Genomic DNA, 22,092 nt, shown 5'->3' on the forward strand with positions numbered 1-22,092 from the left:
GTCTGCTTCCATGGTCTCTTCTCCTGGAGAGCAAATTCTTCCTTTAGAGCACAGACTGTATCTGGTGGAATTGACTCAACAAACGTTTGCAGAAAGAGAGGAAGGAAGGAAGGAAGGAAGGGAAGGAAGAAGTCAAACTGCATCAGTAGAGAAGAGACTAACACTTTTTTGTTTACTTTTCAAAGATTTTTTTTTCATGTGTGTGTGTGTGTGAAAATAAATGTTCCCCTAGCCAGGTATGGTGACACCAGCCTGTAGTTCCAGCTACTTGGGAGACTGAAGTGGGAGGACCACTTGGGCCTAGAAGTTCAAGGCCAGCCTGGGCAACTTGACAAGATCCTGTATCTTAAAAAAACAAAACAACTTGATGATCTTACCTTCCCCAGTCCTACTCCTCAGAAGTAATTTTTTTTATAGATCCTTTCTTCCAAATCCTTCATTACACCTGTATAAAAAAGTATGCAAACATCTTTTAAAAAATAAATATAGAATCATATTATATGCGTTCTTTTACTGGTTTTGCTCAATATGTTACGAGCATACATAAAGATCAACCACTTTTTTTTTGAGATCCAATCATAGCCATTTAATTTTTTTTCAGGTTTCTTTTCTTTATTTTTTAAAATATTCAATCCTAGGTATATATAGATATAAAAGGCAAGATATGAATTCAGAATTTCTATAGTAATATTCACCCCTATTCCTTAGGGGTGATTCCTTTCCCTGACATTGAGTAGCTATTGATTACTAACTGGTTATAGATTAAATAAACAATATCAAATAAACTTATCATATTCCTTGAGTCTTACTTTTCCTTAAGCCTATGCCATATCATTTTGATTAATGTTTACTTTAAGATAGCTATAAAGTGAATCTTCTATTTTTATTTTTAAAAAGTTTTTTGTATTTGTTTTTTAATTTTAATGACAGTAGGATTTTTTTCGACATATCATACGTACATGGAGTGTAACTTCCCATTCTTGTGGTTGAACATGATGTGGAGTTTCACTGGTCATGTGTTCATATATGAACAGAGGAAAGTTAAATCTGATTCATTCTACTGTCTTTCCTATTCCCATCCACTGCCCTTCCATTCATTTCCCTTTGTCTATTCTTCCCTTCCCTTCCTCCTTATTGTGTGTTAGCATCACTTATCAGTGAGAACATTCTGCTTTGGTTTTGGGGGGCTGGCTTATTTGATCTACCTCATTTTAAAAAAATGATTGCATCACATCCCATAAAATATATGTGTGCCATATTTTAAATTTCCCATCATTTAGAGATAAGTAAGTTCTAATTTTTAAATATTTATGCTGCAATAAGTATCCTGATTTGTCTTTAGTCTTTGAATAGTTTCAACATGGTGACACCACCATGTTGATTATAGTGTCTGCAAGAGCTTACCAGTGTGGAGTGAGTGATGTGCAGAAGCCGGGATGACGTTTGCTTTGGTCCCTGTTCTGCCCCTATTTCCTGTGTATTTTATTCCCTTAGCTCTTGATAGAGTTAGAGACTGTAAAGGGACTTCCAAGGGACACAAAGTGGAGATTCCACAATGTTTTGCTAATGTATAAGTGTCCCAGGAAACTTCGAAGGCTCACCATTCAGTTATATGAATCACTACTCTAATTAGATTCCATGGTATTATACAAATCTTTCTATCTGTTTCTTTCTGTGACATTTTTATTGGTGCTTTATAGTTTTACATAATGATGGGATCTGTTGCACATATTTATACATGCACACAATATAACTCTATAATTTGGCCAATATCACTCCCCTAGCACTTTCCTCATCCTGCCCCCATCTCCAAGTCTCTCCATCTTGCAGTCAGTTAATTAGTCATAGAATTGTGCTCTGCATGAAGGTACAAAATGGATGAATAAGATCCAGAGAAAAAGTTTCTACCAAACTTCCTCCTTTCTTTTTCTGTAGGCATTAATCTAACCCAGTAGCCCACTAGTGTATGCATATTGTAGGGGGGAATATTGTATTTGTGGCAATAGAATGGGGTTTCTTTTGCAGTTAACTAGGGGAAATGGTGTTTGCTGGGGGTCTTAAACTGCTAACCTCGTGCTTCACTCCTCCTCCTTCCCTGGCTCCTGCCTCTCCCTCTGCCCTCCAAACCCTATCAGACCACTAGAAGGGAGGCAAGAGAAAAAGCAGAGAGTCCAGTCCGCCCTTGCTTTTGTGTCTGCCCCCTTCTTTCCTTCATGCCCACCCTTCTTTCTTCTCTCTGGAGTGTGTGGACCATTACTTATATTTTATTCCTACTGCCAATTAATTTTTTCTGCTCTCCTTCCTGGAAGACTCAGATGGACGATAAAAAGCCAAGGAAACCGAGTTTGACTTCCTTCCCAATTTTGAAAGCAAAAAAGAAGCAAAATTTCACCTCTGTGAAGGTAAGGATTCATGAATTTCAACTAGTGACAAGAGATATCATTGTGAAATCTTGGGACCTGGCAGTTGTTATGCCCAAGCACCTTTGAGGATAGTATAAGGGGAAGATATGAAGGCCCCAGCTGATTGGTGGAGGTCTGGGTGGGCTTGGAGGGAAAAGCAGCCAGACAGGGAAGATTTCATCTAACAGGCAGCTTGCATTTGGGAGCCTCTGGATTAGTGACTTATCCACAGTACCTTTTATTCTCTTCCTCATACCTGCAACCATACCAGCAATGTCCTGCAATAATTCTGAACAAGTATTCAAGAACATTTCCAGAAAATGTGTTTCCCCTAACACAGAGACCATCTCTTTTTACTCTGCCTCAACTAACTGAAGGCAGAGCACTGAAGGTAAGACCCTATGATGTAGTGAGTGTGATTACGGTCTATGAGATCAACGTCTATATTATATGTATTTTTTAATCTCACTCAGTCTGAATTCCTCAGGGTATTAAAAAGCTCCTTTTGACTATAGGATCTTTGTTCAGAATGTTTTGCAGCAAACTTTAGCCCAAAGCATCCAGCCTGCATTACTAACTGGGAGAGTCAGCCTTCAGCTGCCTCCTGGGGCCTTCCCTAGATCCTCTCACAGATCACAGACCATCTCCTTGAAATTATAACCCCAGGTCACTTTCTCCAGGTAGTGTTCCTGATTTAGTCATAGCTTTCTGTGCCTCAGAATTACAACTCCCAAGAATGGACCACCAAGCCCATCCATCATTCTACACCCCACCTCTGCCTTTACCACATGCAATAGCAAGAGTTTATTTTGCAATTTGTAGGTACAAATATTATTAGTATCTAAAACGTATTTCTTTTGATGAAAATTACCTTAAAATATTCGACACAGTAAATCTAAAGCAAAACATGATAATATAATAAATACAACATTCTATTAAATTTTAGTTTTACAACCTCAGAATGAATAAGTCATAATTTTAGTTTAGCAAAATCTTCATGAGTTTTGCAACTTGCAGTTTTTCTGTTTTTCATTTTCTTCTTCTTTTGTCTTAAAATCTGCTTGAACTCATTTATTGAGTGGTCAAATGACTCTTGCATGAACCCTTAGAGACAGGTGCTTTTATTCTAATTTTGCAGGTGGGGAAACTGAGCAAGGTTAACTAGATCACTAAGTCTGGAGGACAGAATTCAAATCCATATATGTACCCACTCTATTCTGTGCCTCTGATTAGTAGTACCAACTCTGCTAAATGTTGTTCTAAAAAGTTCTTTATGCATTTAAGTTAATTTTAAGGAAAGCAAATTTTCTGTAGCTATAATGACTGGAATAAAAAATAAAAATACCACATGCACATCAACTCATTTATGTTGTATTTTACAATAACTATCAGCAAGTTCATAGTATCTTTTTTTTTTTTTTTCCCTTTTTGGTACTAAGGATTGAACCCAGGAGGGCTCAACCACTGAACCACACCCCCAGCCCTTTATTTGTTTATGAGACAAGTTCTCACTAAATTGCTTAGGGCCTCACTAAATAAATTGCTGAGGCTGGCTTTTAATTTGTGATCCTCCTGCCCCAGCCTCCTAAACCACTGGGATTACAGGCATATGCCACCATGCCCAGCTCCCAGTATCATTTTTAACTAGTATTTAAACTTGTAACTATGGTCTTTACATTGCTAAATATTCTGGTGGGATTTAAATAATCATCTTTTCACCATCAATTGGCATTCCCCAACGGATTTGTTATCCCTTTGAATTTAATAGGATTGAGTAAGGAAGTACAAACACATCAATAACTGTCCTCTGCATGTGAAATTCTAAGTTTCAGTGGACACATATGACATTAATTGGTGGATAAAAGTGAATCATATGAATTATAATCCCTTCACTTATGATAATACTGGAAATGAAGGGCTGTGAATCTTAGCATATCAGTTGCCTCAACCACGTGTTAAAAAAGCATTTTGAATATTTAAGCACATTAACCATAATTTCCGTTTTCAGTATTTAATAGTATATATTATAAACAAAAATCATATTATTAATCAAATATTTAATTATTATTATTTTTTGCTATGCTAGGGGTTGAACCCAGGACCTTGTTCTGGGTGAGTATTGTACACTGAGCTACATCCCAGATTAAAATATTTTAAATATGTAACTTGGTAATAATTTAGCCAAGGGATTTTAAAAAAATTGATTTCATTTGTCCTGAAGACAATGGTGCAGTCCTCCATCCTAGTTATAAGGGATTCGTTTCACAGTGCCCCCATTCGTTTGACTGAAATGTGTAACATGACCACTAGAGAGCCGTCTTCCCTTTGGCTTCAACGCTGGTAGAGATTCTCCATCTTTTCTACTTAGCTGATGAGGATCAAAGAACTCTCACAGTGGTCCTCAATGCACTTTAGGATATGCTCTGTGTTATAGTTTATCCTAACTTCTGGGAGAAGTAGCAGATACTCCCTCTGGACCTCGGGCCTCTCAGCTAGTAAGCTGGAGGACACTGATTTTCCTGCTTCTCTCTTCAAAGAAAACAACATTGGCTTGCAGCTGATTTCTGGGATTTGAGGAGCTGTCAGGACTCCAAATATCAGGTTGGGTCATGCCAGGGGGAGAACCTGGGAGAAGGCCATGGGGAAGAGAGTGCTGTTAATTTAGGATATGACTCTTCAGCATCCCTGACAATTAAATAGGTGTGACAAAGTATATCCAGAAATGTGCTAAAGACACAATTTCTCTTTTCTGCATTGTGAGTGCAGGTACCTACTAAAGTACCTACTTTATTTCTTATTTTTCTTAAATCCTTTAAATCATTCAATTGCTGTCTTCACTTCTTTACACAGGCTTTCCTTTCCTACCCTTTTCAGTTACATGTTATTGCTTGTCTCACCCTCCACAATAGGACTGCCCAACATGGTAGCCACTGGCCATATGAGGCTATGGAGCCCTTGGTGTGTGGCGGGTCCAGATGGAGATGTTCTGTGAATGTGAAATATACAGCAGATCTCGAAGACTTGGATGAGTGTAAAATAACTTATTAAATGTTATTTAAGAATTGGGTGAATTTTATAACATATCAATTAATACCTTAAGGAATTTGTAAAAATAATTTTGGATCAATTCATATTAAACTAGTATCCTGAATATGTTAAGTAAAATATATTGTTAATTGCACCTGTCTCTTTTTACTTTTTAACGTGGCTATTAGAAAAGTTGTGTTAGGTAGCCTGCATTATATTTATGGTGGAACACATGCTGTAAAAGGGACATTCTGTATCCTTAGACTGGATCAGTACTGAATCCCCATAACTAGGATAGTACTGGCACAGACTAGCACTTGAAGTGTCCTTGTGGAATAAAACCCAGGAGTGTTTATTTATTTGCCCCTTTAAATACTTAGTGTCAACTTGTTTCAGACACTGTTTTAGGTGTTGGAGATACAGTCAAAAAGAAAACAGGTTAACAAATTATTATGGGGCTTAAAATTGAGATTCTTCATAGGAAGGCCAGATATTTTGGTGAAAATGTTGAGAATGGTAATGACTAGCTCTCATTTTCCTTTGTGGTTAGGGTTGCAATTGACAGTGTTTTTTTTTTCCACCTTGGTTATATATTTAGAATCTCCCAATCAAGTTTTAAAGACTACTGAAATCAGAATTTCTAGGGATTATAGACATTTGTTAGTTATTTTCTATCATGTGTGGACAGATGTTCATTTTAATTCTAGCTGTGAGATCTCGATTAGGTCATTAAGTCCCTGATCATTTGTGAAACTGGAATAATTAGTCTTATATTCCCCGACTGCAGTGGTATTAATGAGGTAAGAGAACATGAACTCTCTGGCTGGCAGATTTTAGAATATGCTTTCACTTTTCCTTCTCTCTCCATTTAACAGAACGGGGTTTTATGAGACAGGCTCCTAACTGAGTCTCACACAGTAGAAGAAGGTATCTGAGGGTCCTTCCCTCTGTCTCATTTCTGTCTCTTATCAGCAGTCCTTTTATAAAAAGCAGAACCAAAATGAAACAAAGAAACCCAGTCCAACCATTTGGCATTACTAAGGAAAGAATGGAAATTACACTCAAAACTGAAGAACACATTCCAGTTGCCAGACATGTTTAGGTCTTTTTTTTTTGGGGGGGGGGGGCACACTAGCACACTATTATCTATGGTAATGAATTCACCTTTCATTGCAAATGAAAGGTTCAGACTAGAAGAACTTGTAATGCTCATAAACTAAATCGTCAAACCATTTAAACTATAACCACTTACAACCAATCTAGAGTTGGCATCTCAATGAAAGTTAGGCATATACTATTATGTAATGTGATTTGGAATGGATTTGGAGCCTTGAAGGAGCACAATTATGCAATTTTTTTCCATTCTCTCCCGGTCCCACTTTTCCTCCTGAGATCTACGCGGTAAGTACCAGTTTCTTTGTTTTGCATTCCCATTGCTGCTTTAATTTGGAGAGAGAAGAGAACAAATATTGGAGATTGCATTTCTTATTGTGGAAAGGATGCTTAAGTGAGCGGCTTAGGAGGGAGTTTCTGACTGCTAAAATGAATCAGAAAAAAAAGCTACTTTTCACTCTAGAGTCTGAAAAATGGAGTATCTGTCCAACACGGGTGTTTAAGGAGATACTAGAAGAAAATCCCCACCCTACCCATATGGGTTTAGTTTTGTATATTTGCTCCTTTCAAAAATCTTGAGGTAGTTATCACCCCCGTTTTACAGAGAAAAGCAAGATCTCAAAGTCATCCTGGTAATAAAACCTGAAATCAGGATTCAGGTTTTCTTTTGTAATTCATGAATGCTTTTAAAAAATTGCTTCTCATTATTAATATATATAAAAGAACATTTAAGAGATATATGTAAGTTATAAAGAATAATAATACCATGGACACCCTTGTGTGTGCCCAACATGGAGTTGAAGAAGTCCCCTGAGTGTTCTTTCCCATTGAATCTCATCCTGATCCCTCTGAGCTAACCTCTATCTTGAATTTTACAGCTATTATTCCGTTGCTTTCCTGTGTATATTTCCAAGCCTTGCACAGTATATGTTGGTTAATTTTGCATGCTCTCATTTTTTATATACAGGAATCATACTGTAAGTGTTCTGCTATGTGGTTTTCATGCTCAGTCCTACACTAGCCTACCTGCCACTGCATGTGGCTGTCCTTGGATTGTCCAGGGCTCTATTGAGATGGATCATTACCTGTGCTTTGAATCTCAGATATTGTGAATAAATATCACCTTTGTTCTTGGGAACCTGATTATCAGTTTAACTGTTCTGCCCTATTGCTTGGGCATGCTTATCTCATCGGTCATTGGACATTCTGTTTCTTCTTGTGTTTCTATTATTAAAAATAATTCTGCCATGAACGTTCTTGTGCATGTCTGCTAGTGCAAATGGGTAGCCATTTCTGGGTATTTATCTAGGCAGGGACTTGCTAGGTAATGAATATGTGAATGCTTGACTTTACCAGGTAATGCCAAACTGTTTTCCAAAGCATTGGCACCAGTGCACTTTGTCACCAGCAGGGCACACAAGTTTCAGTCGTTCCACATTCATTTTATCACTCTTCATTATGTGACTTTTTATCTTGCCAATTTTGTAGGTAAGTAACAATTTTTTTTATTGTATCTTAACTTGCATTTGGATGATTGTTATTAACGAGACTAAACCCCCTTTCATATATTCACAGGCCATTTATATTTCCTCTTCTTTAAACTCCCTGTTTTTGTCTTTATTGTGTAAATATTTTTTCTATGGTGTTGTCTTTTTCCTATTAATCTGTGGAATATTTAATATATTCTATTAATCCTTACCAATATCATATGCTGCAAATACCTTCATCTGGTTTGTTAGCTTGTCAGTTTTTATGTTCTTAATTTTTTAGAGTAGTTTTGGATTTATAGAAAAATTGAATAGAAGAGAGGAGAGTTCCCAGATACTTCATCACCTTCCTTATTTTATCTTATTATTAATATCTTGCATTACTGGAAAGTTGTTACAACTTATCAACCTATATTGATGCATTATTAACTAATAATGATTGTTATGATTTGGATGTGAGGTGTTCGCCAAAAGCTCATGTGTGAGACAGTGCAAGAAGGCTCAAAGGAGAAATGATTGGGTTGTGAGACTCTTCACCCAATCAGTGATTTAATCTGCTGATAGGGATTAACTGGGTGGTAACTGAAGTGGTAGGGTGAGGCTAAAGGAGGCGGGGAATTAGGGTGTGGCCTTGGTTTATATATTTGTACATGGAAGTGGAGTCTGTGCTTCTTGATCACCTTGATGTGAGCTGCTTCCCTCTGCCACACACTCTGCCATGATGTTCAGCCTCACCTCAAGCCCAGAGAAATGGAGCCAGCCTTCTATGGACTAAGACTTCTGAAATCATGAGCCCTCAAATAAATTCTTCCTCCTCTGCTGGGAGCCATTAGCCAAGTAGGTATGACAATTTCCTTGCCAGCATACCCCATGTTGCTGACATGTTGCAGCGACATTGAATGTAGGTGACCTTGCTCAAGGACCAAGGCAGATTAGGGTGTTCCCGGTTTTAAGATAATCGTGTTTAGGGCGTTCCCAGTTTAGGTTCCAGGTTTAAGGTTTAAGATTATTCCTCCTGGGAATAGGGCGTATCCTGCTGCCTGAGTTCCCCTTGAGTTCTCACGGGATTCAGACAGTATATTTTGGATATAGAAGCCCAGTGGAGGTGGATTTGGGCAGAGAACGTGGATTTGGGCAGAGAACGTGTTGGTAGACGGCTGGTGTGAGTTCGGGAATAAAGAGTTGCTGTTTGAATCTACAAGCTGTGTGGTGGCTCGTGATTGTGTGCCCAGCCAGACTGCGGCATTTGTGCCCAGCCAGACTGTGGCACTCCTCTATAATTGTACTGGTCGGGTCCTTTAGTCACAGCCATGAAAAAGCTGACTAAAATGATGATTTACTTTTGGTTGCATCCTTTGTGTTGCACATTCTATGGGTTTTGAAAAATACATATTATTAGGTACAAACCATCACAGCATGATACGGGATAATTTTACTAACCTAAAAATACCACATTCTCCACCTAGTCAATCCTGACCCCACCTCCCACCAAAACCCTAGCAATCTCTCTTTTTGCTAACTCTATGATTTTGCCTTTTCCAGAATATTCTGTAGTTGAAATCATAAAGTACTGCACCTTTTCAGATTGGCTTCTTTCATTTGGCAATATGTCAGTAAGGCTCCTCAATGTCTTTTTTTTTTCACGTTAATTTTTTTTATTATTAGTTGTTCAAAATATTACAAAGCTCTTGACATATCATATTTCATACATTTGATTCAAGTGGATTATGAACTCCCATTTTTACCCCGTATACAGATTGCAGAATCACATTGGTTACACATCCACTTTTTTACATACTGCCAACCTAGTGTATGTTGTATTCTGCTGCCTTTCCTATCCTCTACTATCCCCCTCCCCTCCCCTCTCATCCCATCTTCTCTCTCTACCCCATCTACTGTAATTCATTTCTCTCTCTTGTTTTTTTTTCCCTTTCCCCTCACTTCCTCTTATATGTAATTTTGTATAACAATGAGGGTCTCCTTCCATTTTCATGCAATTTCCCTTCTCTCTTCCTTTCCCTTCCCCCTCTCATCCCTATTTAATGGTGATCTTCTTCTCATGCTCCTCCTCCCTGTTCTGTTCTTTGTTGCCCTCCTTATTTCAAAGAAGACATTTGGCATTTGTTTTTTAGGGATTGGCTGGCTTCACTTAGCATAATCTGCTCTAATGCTATCCATTTCCCTGCAAATGCCATGATTTTGTCATTTTTTAGTGCTGAGTAATACTCCATTGTGTATAAATGCCACATTTTTTTTTATCCATTCATCTATTGAAGGGCATCTAGTCTAGCTATTGTGAATTGTGCTGCTATGAACATTGATGTAGCTGTATCCCTATAATATGCTCTTTTAAGGTCTTTGGGGAATAGACCGAGAAGGGGGATAGCTGGGTCAAATGGTGATTCCATTCCCAGCTTTCCGAGGTGTCTCCATACTGCTTTCCAAATTGGCCGCACCAATTTGCAGTCCCACCAGCAATGTACAAGTGTACCCTTTTCTCCACATCCTCGCCAGCACTTGTTGTTGTTTGACTTCATAATGGTTGCCAATCTTACTGGAGTGAGATGGTATCTTAGGGTGGTTTTGATTTGCATTTCTCTGACTGCTAGAGATGGTGAGCATTTTTTCCTGTGCTTGTTGATTGATTGTATGTCCTCCTCTGAGAAGTGTCTGTTCAGGTCCTTGGCCCATTTGTTGATTGGGCTATTTGTTATCTTATTGTTTATTTTTTTGAGAGTATTCTTTGTATACTCTGGATATTAGGGCTCTATCTGAAGTGTGAGGAGTAAAAATTTGTTCCCAGAATGTAGGCTCCCTATTTACCTCTCTTATTATTTCTCTTCCTGAGAAAAAACTTTTTAGTTTGAGTAAGTCTGATTTGTTAATTCTTGTTTTTAACTCTTGTGCTATGGGTGTCCTATTAAGGAATTTGGAGCCCAACCCCACAATATGTAGATTAGAGGTTTGATAGCTCATTTCCTTTTTTCAGTGAATAATACAGCATTGCATTGGTATACCTGTTTATCCATTTACCTGTTAAAGAATATTATGGTTGCTTCCTGTTTAGGGGGAAGTTATGAATAAAGTCGCTATGAACATTCAAGTGCAGGTTTTTATGTGAACAAGTTTTCAATTCATTTGGGCAAATATCAAGGAGCATGGTTGCTGGATCACGTACTGAGATATATTTGGCTTTGTAAGAAACTGTCAGACTCTCTTCCAAAATGACTGTACCATTTTTCCATCCCACCATCAGTGAATGAGAATTGCTCTTACACCTTCTTGCCAGCATTTGGTATTGTCAATGTTTTGGATTTTCAATATTGTTGTAGTTTGATTCTGAAATGTACTCCAGTGCCATCTGCATCCAGCACAGCCGGCTAACTCAAGGTCACTCAGGGGAAATTCCCAAGGCATTAGAAATAAAACACAGACACACAATTTACCTTTAAACCAAGCTCCAGAAAGGGAGAGGGAGGAACTACAGGAGAGGCTGGCAAGAGAGCAAGCACTCTTTTATTAGGGAAATCTAAATTCTTAGGAAATCCTATCCAATGAAAGTGAAGGGGGGCAGGGTTACAAGGACAGGTGAGGTGATTGGATCCCTGGATATGTGGAGAGACACGCCCCTGCACAAGACAGTCTCTGGAACCCTAGAAGACCCAGGCTAACTAGCAGCATGACAGCCACCGGATGCCACACCGCTCAGCAGGGGAGTCAGACCTAGTCAGTGCTAGATTGGTCTCCCACACCCCAGAAGTTTGCGTGTTGAAGGCTTGGTCCCAGCTGGTGGCGCAGCTGGGAGGTGGTGGAGACTTGGGGAGATGGAGCCTAGATGGAGGAGGTGGGTCACTGGGGCATATCCTTGACCAGTATATCTTGTCCCACTACCCCCCCCCCCCCGCCCCCTTCCTGGCTGCTAAGAAGTAAGTGGCTTTACTCTGCCACATCCTCCCCACCAGCCATGATATTCTACCTTATCACAGGCCCAGAAACAATGGAGTTGCTCGAAGAAGCTCTGAGCTAGGTGCACTTTGAGCAGAAAAAATAACACCTGCATAGGATGGAATAAATCTCAATGAATGGAAACAGCCTCAGAAATCATCCTTGTCTTCTTTTTTTTAGCCAGAGAGAGAGAATTTTTTAATATTTATTTTTTAGTTTTTGGTGGATACAACATCTTTATTTATTTATTTATTTATTTTTTAATTTTATGTGATGCTGGGGATGGAACCCAGTGACCCACCCATGCTAGGCAAGCGCACTACGGCTTGAGCCACATCCCCAGCCCCAGAAATCATATTCTTTAACCTGCCTGCATGATGCACAAATCTACTTTATATTATAGGAAATTTAGTGTCTAATTTGTAGAAAAATGCTTCTTTCTAAGTGTTTCTGTTGTATTCTATATTCAGGTACTACTGGAATAAAAGCATGAACTTATTTTAATTTGAGATCTTTGGAGTGGAAGTAGTTTACAATCTCTTGTCCCCATGTTTCATGGTAGAATACAAAAGAGATCAGAAAAGATCACTGGATGGCAGTATGACACAGTAAACAGACACTTGAGGACTTACGCCGTACGTAGACTTAGGTTTGCTACCATTAGTTGTGTTATCTTGGACAAGTCATTTGGTTGACTTTAGCCTCTCTTTCTCCATATGTAAAATGAGGTCATCATATTATATATTCCAAAAGTTTGCTACCGGAATCATGGTTTTTCAAGTTCCATTAGTGGACTCCTGAATCAGCAGGTTGCACTAAGTGCATTCGAAAATGACTCCTGGTTTCTGGATTTCCAGGCTTGTCTCATGCCCATCAAGGATGGCCAGGGTCTCCTCCTTCCATCTCTACCAGGGTCAGAGGCTGGTAGGTGGGCCCCCAGAGGATATGGCATCAGTGAGATAAGAACCTGGTCCTCCCAAGTGGCAAGTCATGTTCACTGTGCTAATGGGTCTCCAGAGTCCAGCCTTGGCTGTGGGTGTAATCAGGAGGCAGCTCCTTCCTGTCTAGGCATCCTGGGCTTCCTTGTGCACCACAAAGGGGCTTTAAGGGTAGACTCTTGGCTAGAAGTAGCAGAGAGGGAGAAACCGTGATTTGCCGAAGGTCTGTGTTGGTGGTAACAGTTAAATCCCTTGGCTGGGGATTTTCTTCTTCCAGCTCTTTGCAAGGTCTGCTGGGCTAATCCTCTAACCTGTTTGCTCTGTAGAAAATCCCTAAAGGTTTTCTCTCCTGATCACCTGCCTCTCTCTGTTGATACATTTGTTTTGAACAATACATTTGAATACATTTGTTCTGACCTCTAGGAAAGGATTACAGAGGCTGTAAGGAGGAAGCTGTGAGTTGATATCACTGAACTTGAGCTTCATCTGTCCATCTAGCCACAACCAGGTACTAGGGATTTTTTTTTCTTTCTTTTAAATGAAGAGGAGGAAGAAACAAGGAGGAGCCAACTGAAAAAATAACAAGAAAAATAGCTTGTGAGGTTCGACTGAGGCTGGATTCTTCGATGGAGGTGTGCCTTTCTGAAAAGGCTGGGTGGTCTAGGGACAGGGGACCAGAGTGGCCTGATGCCTGCTAAGTATTCCTGTGCTTTCTCCCCCGAACTTTGCAGATGAGGACATCCAGGTCTCTGTCTAAGGTAATAAGATGAGGCAGTGAATCTTGAAATTCTGCTCTAACTAGCCCTAAATGGGGGACCAGATCTGGTCATATTTAGCTTTCAAAGTGAAGAGGCAGGTTGTACCCTGTAGCATGTGCATGTTGGGGTCCGGCCTACTGCAATGAGAATGCAAATCAGGGAAGGGGGAAAGCAGAATGCCCAGGAAGAGGACATGGATGTGGGACAGGCAGTTGGAGATTCCACCTTTCTGTGTTCCTCTTTCCTTCACCCTGATGTGGAGGTCACATGATCAGGTCAGTGTGACCCGTAATGGGAATGTGCTCCTGCTTGGCTGGGTTCATGAACCATCTCTTTACTTCCCCAGCACCTAAAATATCATCCTTGAGTAGAGATTAATTTATTTGGACAGATAATTCCTTTTCCTGGCATTCTTTTTGAAAACTTAGTGGCGTTTGAGATCGGATTCTTGTGTGTGAATTAAGCAATTAGGAAGCTTTCCTTCCGAAAATAAGGGCCAGGGTGCAGGAGAGCTCTAGTGGAAATGAAAGCCACTAGGAGAGTGAATGAAGCCACACTGGGAAACAGTGGGTGACTAACCAGAGAGAGTGGAAGTCAAAGCTCCGTAGACTCCTAGACTCCTTGGAGTTGTCTCAAGTCTTTCAGGACAAATACTAGGATGTCTGGCTCCTCCTCTTCTTTCTTTCCTTCTCCCCTTCTTTCTTTCCTTCAGGAAATATTTAAGTGCCTATAAGCATGAGATACTGTGTTAGGCTTTGAGATCCTAAGCTGAGACCCAGGTCTTTTAGTAAAGAGTCTGACAGTCCAGCAGAAGAAGAGCTCAAGGGTGGCTAAATTCACCAAGTGAATGAAGGTGGCATGAAGTGGAGGAAGCTCTACATTCCCAGTAGAAATGGAGCAGGCGCAAACATGTTGAGATGTGAAACAGCATGACGTTTGGAAATTGTAGAAAGGGTAGGGCGAGGTCATGACAAGGGATGAGGCTGGGAGTATTTTGTTTCAGGACTTCTGCACCCTGAGAAGTCACAGGGAAATGTAGGTGAGGTAGTAACGTGGCCAATGCTCACATTTATTCCTAAGGCCACTCTGGCAGCTGCATAGAGGAAGGGCAGGAAAGGAGACCATGGAACTAGGGCACTGGTGGATTCTAAGTCTGAAAGTGGTATCTTTATTCTCACACGATTATTCTATTCATAGCAAGAGAATCATAAGTGATAATTACAAGTTTGATAGAACATTCTCGCGCTTGTTCCTGCAAGGGAGAGGCTCATGATTATTGCAGTCAGCTTATGTTGATTAATGTGGATTTGCTGTGGAGGCCCTTCCCAGTGATATCTTACAAAGAGGCAGTCTACAGCAGACCCTGCTCCCCAAGCAAGGAAAATGACACATAAAAATCCTACCCTGACAGGCACCGTGGTGCATGCCTGAAATCCCAGAGGCTGGGAAGGCTGAGATAGGAGGATTGCGAGTTCAAAGCCATTCTCAGCAACGGCAAGTTGCTAAAGTGACTCAGTGAGATCTTCTCTCTAAATAAAATACAAAATAGGGCTGGGATGTGGCTCAGTGGTTGAGTGCCCCTGAATTCAATCACTGGTACCAAAAAAAAAAAAAGACCCTACCCCCATTGTGAGATGATCACCAAATCCAAATTGGTCTGAGGTGAGGCCTCAGCTCAATCCTGGCTTTTGTCATGATGGTATGGATACTGACACACAAGGTGACACCTGAGGGACCCCTATGTGAGACATCCAGAGGGACTGACTGCTTTTGATGTTCCAGGATTGGCACATCATGTAGGGCCTAATGTTCATTGCCATAGAATCTTGTGGGAGGAGATAAAAATAATTCATAAAAAGAATGGCAGCTATTATGAATACAAACAACAATAAGTGTTGGTGAGGATGTGGGGGAAAAGGTACACTCATACATTGCTGGTGGGACTGCAAATTGATGCAGCCATTATGGAAAACAGTATGGAGATTTCTTGGAAAATTAGGAATGGAACCACCATTTGACCTTGCTATCCCTCTCCTCGGGCTACACCCAAAGGACTTAAAAACAGCATATTACAGGGACACAGCCTGTAATGTTTATAGCAGAACAATTCACAATACCTAAACTGTGGAACCAACCTAGATGCCCTTCAATAGATGAATGGATAAAATGTGGCATATATACACACTGGAATATAACTAAGCAATAAAAAGGATAAAATCATGGCATTTGTAGGTAAATGGATGGAGTTAGAGAAGATAATGCTAAGTGAACTTAGCCAATCCCCCAAAACCAAATACTGAGTGTTTTCTCTGATATAAGGAGACTGATTCATAGTGGAGTAGGGAGGGGGAACATGAAAGGAATAGACAAACTCTAGATAGGGCAGAGGGGTGGGAGGACAAAGGGAGTGGGCATGGGGTTAGAAATGATGGTGGAATGTGATGGATATTATCCAAAGTACATGTATGAAGACACAAATTGGTGTGAACATACTTTGTGTACAACCAGAGATATGAAAAATTGTGATCTATATGTGTAATAAGAATTGTAATGCATTCTACTGTCATATATAAATTTAAAAAATTAAAAAATAATTAGAAAGGCTACATAAACATCAGTGGCATAACGGAAAACAAAGGGGATTCCATTAGAATGTGCTTCCCAAATCTGGCTGCATAGAACTCACTTGGGGAGCCTCTGGTCTCCACCACTAGGGAGTCAGGTCCATGTAATTTCTGTGCTTAACCTAGTGACTGACTGGCACATGGGCGAGCTCAGTGAGTATGTTGAGAATGAATGCATCCCCAAGGTCCATCCTAACCCTGCGATTCCATGCATCCTTCTGGCTCAGAGAGGTAGAAGGGAGGTGTTTGTTGGAAAAATCCTTGAGGTAGGAAGAAGGACTCTTGATCACAGGAGCTGGTAACTAGATCAGTTTGGCAACTTTGCAGCTATTTTACATAAATGACAGGTGAGGGGTGGGAGGAGAAGCTGGTTTCAATTTCCCACCTTTCTCCTAATTAGCTTTTAAATTGAACGCAGCTTCTATTTGAGAAAGGTGAGCTGGCTTTTATAAAGCAGCAGATAGAATCTGCCACCTGCCATGGTTTAAGGTTTTGTCTGAGAAAACAAAATAAGTGTGAGAACCTAAGTGCCTGGCCTAGTGAGAACTAGCCAGCTAGCTCAGAAAACAGACAGGAGAGAGGCAAGGAGGGGCCCTGGGTCAGGACAAGAAACTCCAGGCTCGGATCAGCCAATTACTTGCATTTTCGTGTGGTGTCCAGTCCCTGTGGGTCCATGACCTGGCTATGGGAAGCACAGATAGAGACAACAGAGGAGGCCTCAAATTTAAATGAGGGCCTCTAGTGGGGAGAATCTTAACAACCTCAGCCAGCATCTCCTGTTCTATCCTCCCAGGTTCTCCCGCCCAGGTTCCTCACTGTCCTCTTCTATAATCTAATCCACTCTATCTACGCTCTCAGTTGCCCAGAGTACCTCCTGCCCCATCATTGATTTGAACCTTTGATAATTACCTGTTGTAATACCTTTTGTTTTTATTTTTATTTTTCGGTACTGGGTATTGAACTCAGAGGAATTTTATCACTGAGCCACATGACCCCGTCATTTTTTTAAATCTTTTAGTTTGAAACAGGGTTTGCTGTATTGCTGGTGTTGGCCTTGAACTTGGGATCCTCCTGCCTCAGCCTCCCAGAGTCCTGCGCCACCATATTTGGCCCTTTTGTCTTTAAATAATAGGATTTTTAAATTATAAAAGCAGTGCATATTTATATAAAAGGTTTGGGAAATCAAGGAGCTTTACAGTTGACTTCTGGCTGTTTTGGAAACTTCTAAGAACAGCGATGCACACAGAGAAGTGGAAAAGGCTCTATCAGCTCCCTAGTGCCCTTTCTTATTTCCCAGAATCCAGCCACAGTTCATGGGCTGCACTGGAAGCCCCAACTTTGCCATGTGCCCCTGTGAATAAAGTCTTTTTTACACAGGAGAGTTCAAATGTAGATACAGAGACGATTAAAGAGACTCCTGTTGCATTGACTTAGAAATCAGTGCAGGGCCAAAAGACAATGACACCAAAATTCACTGTCTGAAAGAAAGGTGGCATTTTACTATGAATATGGGAGATCACACCCTCTTCTTCCTGCCATGGAAGAATGTAGTGTTGTGATGGGACACTGTGTGCCTCTTGGAGAAACTGCAGGAAACAGAGTCACCAAGCTCATAATCTTGCACAACAACATATTGTTATCTGAGTATGGGAGATGGGGTGCAGAGATGTAGAAGCCACCCATCCTGGGGGTGGCTTGGTTAGACCTGGGGCAGCTGGAACCCCTGGCTGTGAGTTGCCTCCTGTCTTGACCCTTGTTGCTGTACAAGTATTAAATTTTTTTCTGTATGTGTCATGATGTGACAAAGGTTGTTCAATAGATTGCAGCTTTGGTTCTGTGAGAGGAAAGATAAAGTTTGTGTTGGCAAGCTTTCTGCTGTTATGACAAAACAACTGAGATAATCATATGAGGAGGAAAAGATTGATTTTGGCCTCAGAATTTTAGAGGATTTCAGTCCATGGTAGCTTGTCCCTCTTGCTTTGGGCCTGTGGCAAGGCAGAACATCATAGTGGGGAGCATGTGTTAGAACAAAGCTTCTCGTCTCATGGCAGCTGGAACATTAAAGAGAGAAACAGAAGGAGGCCAGGTTCTGAAAGGTTCCAACTCCCAGGAGTACCTTAGGCTAGAGACTAAACCTTCAACACATGGGCCTTTGGAGGACACTGAAAATCCAAACGGAAGAAAGCTCTTAAGACGCACATCCAGAAGTCACTTGAATAAATCTTACAAACTGATAGGACTTTGTAGATTACATCTTGCCCAGACTCCCATTCCATACACATTTTGCACAGATGATCATCAGGTGGATTCCACCTGATGGGAAAGTCAATGCTTCAGAGAGATTCCTACCTTTTATGTGCAACTCTAAATTTTATAAAATTCTTCATTTTATTGAACCAGACATTTCTCCAATTATAGTTCATTATAACATGATGGTAATATTGATTTGACTTTTCTGATCCATAAATTTCCATTTACTTCCCTATAATTCCCACACTTTGACCTGATTCTGTCCTTTGAACCACGTAGAAGAAATTTGTACTATATCATAAGTGGCAGCCCTTCTGACATTGCCCTTCCTATAGGAGTTTTGTTTTAATAAAAGACTAATTTTTAGAATAGTCTTAGATTTACCAAAAAAAAAAAAAAAAGAGAGAGAGATAAAAGTTTCCACACACTACTCCCCACCATCTACCCAGTTTTCTTTATTATTTATATCTCATAGTGCATTTGTTATAAATAATGAACCAATATTGATATGTCATAATTAACCAAACTCTATACTTCATGCAGGTTTCCTTAATTTCTACCTAATGTCCTTTGTCTGTTCCAGGATCCCGTATTACATTTAGTTGACATGTCTCTTTAGTCTCCTCTTGGCTCTGACATTTTCTTAAACTTTTCTTGACAGGGCTTTATCCCAAGCCACCTGGACATGTGCACACACGTGCACACATATACATAAATATTTCTACACGTAGCCATCTGTATCTATATTAACTTAAACATGAGCTATATCTACAATTATAGTCCATTATAACATGATGGTAATATTGATCAGACTTTTCTGATCCATAAATTTCCATTCCAACAAAGAGAAACCTGGTTTCTACCATCTGCCTTCAACTTTTTGGGGGGATGGGCACCAGGGATTGAATTCAGGGGCACTCAGCCACTGAGCCATATCCCCAGCTCTGTTCTATATTTTATTTAGAGACAGGGTCTCACTGAGTTGCTTGGTGCCTTGATATTGCTGAGGCTGGTTTTGAACTCGAGATTCTCCTGCCTCAGCCTCCTGAGCTCCTGGGATTACAGGCATTTGCCACCCCGCCCAGCTGCTGTCTACTTCTTAATTGTTTATTTCCAATATATGTATATGACAGTTACCATAATGTTAATCTATGAGAATTTCTCTTTTGTTTTATTCTTTTGTCAAGTTAAGCATCATAGCTCCTTTAGCCATCTTGTTCATCCTCCATCAATTTCATGGGAAATGAGCACAGATCACTTTCTGCATTTTGCAAATGAGGAAAATTGAACTCTATCACTCATTCACATTCAAGGCACTAGTTGAAGTGTTGTGCACACATTAAAGTCATTCTTCCTCACAACAACCTTATGAGCTTGTTAATGATAATATCCTCGAGTAATAGGAGGAGAAGTTAATGACTCATCCAAATTCAGATAATTAATGAATAGTGGAACTGGATTCAAAATGAAAGAGTGTGACTTCCAAGTTCATGCCCTTGAGTATTGTCATGCCACACAGCTGCTAAAGGAATCTTTCTGAAGGATGGCTTTGCTTTGCACATACCGTACAAACCTTCAGTGGTTCACATTTTCCCATAGGATAAGACCAAGTTTCTTAGCTTAGCTTTCAATGCTTCTGCAACCCACAGCCAACCCTGTGCTCCAGCTTATCCTTTCTGAGCAGTGGAGACCCCTGGAGCATGCCTGGATACTGTTGCTTCTCCTAATGAGCATGTCGTCTTCCCTTCCTCTCAGTCCAGACCAAGCCCCATGCATTCCAGAAGTCCCTTTCCCCTCCTCCTGGGCTCATTGCATTTATGGTGGTATCTTCCTTTTTTTTTTTTATCGACACTTGACACTCACTGATGTCCTTTGTCTGATATTTAGTCTGGGCTGTATTTTGTTGATGTACTTTCCATTCACCTGTTGGTCTGTCCATTGCATCCTCAATGCCAGCTTGTTGTTACTGCTGATACCTCCGAGTTTTAATATTCGTAAACCTACTTAATGAGAAGTTGGATTCACAATTGCAATATTTCCTCAGATATCATCACAGTCTATTCATAGATAACCACATCTGCATGTAGTGCACATTAGCAAATAAACCAACGTGGTCTGAGACCATGGCCCGTGCTCTGTGAAATCTTCTCTCCCTCAGATTACCTTCATATTCCAGGAGGTCAAGACCGAATATTCTAAATGCCCCCATCAGTACCGCTCTGTGGAGGACTCAGCTGTGCTAAAGGACAATAAATGTTGTACCTCAGTTGCCAATTTAAAAGGGTCTGGCCCCCTGTATCTCAGCTTTAGATGTGCTTCCTTCAGGTCTCTAGGGAAGGTCTGGAAGAAAGAGAATTCTAAGTTTTGTTTCAAAGAACAGAACTTGTGTTCAAACTGAAGGCTGTTTGCTAAACTTTAGTTATTTCAGTGCTGCCTTCATAATTTTTGCCATATCTCATGCTCCCTTTTATGTTTTTACTTGAATTTTGATTTCATCCTAAGTAATAACAACTGCAAAAATCACATGCTTAAAGTACTTCTTATAGTTTTTCAAATGGATAGCAAAATAAATGCATAGCCATTAGGTGATTGTCTATCTGCATCCTGCACAGAATTATGTCACCTACCCCTGTGGTGTGCTTACTACCTTGGAAAAAATTGTTCTAAGATTGTGGTCTTTTCCTCTCCACCCCTTTCTAGATGTGAAGCCTTTCTGATGAGAGCACTGGTATTCAGGCTGGGCACCTGTGTCCTGGCAGGTTCCACTAAGGCATCTTTGGGCATTTTGAGTTCTGGGCAAGACTAAGAGCATTTTCTTTCCTAAAGAGCAAGATAACATTAGCTCTACTTCTATTCCTTACCATCTACAAGGATGCTGGTTAAGACTGTGTTGGAAGAAAGGATATATTGATTTTTTAAGGTGTGAAAATCATAAGACAAGTGGATCCATCATTAGCACTTCTGGAAAGATTATTTGTGGGTAGTAATTCATTTCATGCATTGAGTACTTCTTTGAGCTTCTTTGAACTCTTCCTAGCTTGGGATCAGGAAAGCTGGCTTCAAGTATACCTTGCTTATTGTAAGGAAATGAAATAAAGGTCCAGGTGGCTTGGGACCTTATTACACTTTTCTTCTACTTGACTCAGGTTGAAAATAAGCCTTTGGCTCAAGTCCAGAAGCCACCCTCCAAGATCAAGAACCTCAAAATGACCCGACATTTGCATAAGGTAGGAAGTGTTGGTTAGTGACTTTAGGAAAGGACGAGGGCAGTGGATGGAAGAAATAGCTTTTTACAGGCACTTTTGGCCAACTCAGCATGACAATGAGAGCCCTTTATCCATATCACCATGCTTCTCTCCACACAGTTTTAAACATGGCTATTTGTTGATAGTTAGATTATCTCTTTCCCAATCAGTTAATCAATCAATGTAGGAGGGCAGTGACCCAAGTGAGAAGGTCAAGTCTATAAAGTAGCCGTACAGGAAATGGGAGTTTTTGTTGCATCAAGAAAGATTTGCATTGTATAGCAAAAAGGCCTTCCCCATGTT

The 22,092-nt window shown here is 40.3% G+C and overlaps 1 protein-coding gene across 25 annotated transcripts in view; it reads left to right on the forward strand.

The window, feature by feature from the left end:
- The window catches only part of LOC114079369 (dual specificity tyrosine-phosphorylation-regulated kinase 4-like), a 119,665-nt gene that overhangs the window by 36,748 nt on the left and 60,825 nt on the right, over window positions 1-22,092 (forward strand). For 19 of the 25 annotated variants that reach the window (XR_011707371.1, XM_071611423.1, XM_071611422.1 and 16 more), the window contains 3 exons: window positions 2,310-2,402; window positions 2,674-2,793; window positions 21,691-21,771. Coding sequence is in view for 24 of the 25 variants with exons in the window: in XM_071611423.1 (XP_071467524.1) it covers window positions 2,310-2,402; window positions 2,674-2,793; window positions 21,691-21,771 (294 nt within the window). In the remaining variant the exon portion in view is untranslated. Of the gene's footprint in view, window positions 1-2,309; window positions 2,403-2,673; window positions 2,794-7,898; window positions 8,031-8,308; window positions 8,871-13,335; window positions 13,421-21,690; window positions 21,772-22,092 lie in introns of those variants that run through there. The other 6 variants (XM_071611424.1, XM_071611432.1, XM_071611428.1 and 3 more) reach the window with 5 other exon arrangements.

This window comes from Marmota flaviventris, chromosome 4 (genome assembly GCF_047511675.1).
Source record: "Marmota flaviventris isolate mMarFla1 chromosome 4, mMarFla1.hap1, whole genome shotgun sequence".
Lineage (NCBI taxonomy): Eukaryota > Metazoa > Chordata > Mammalia > Rodentia > Sciuridae > Marmota > Marmota flaviventris.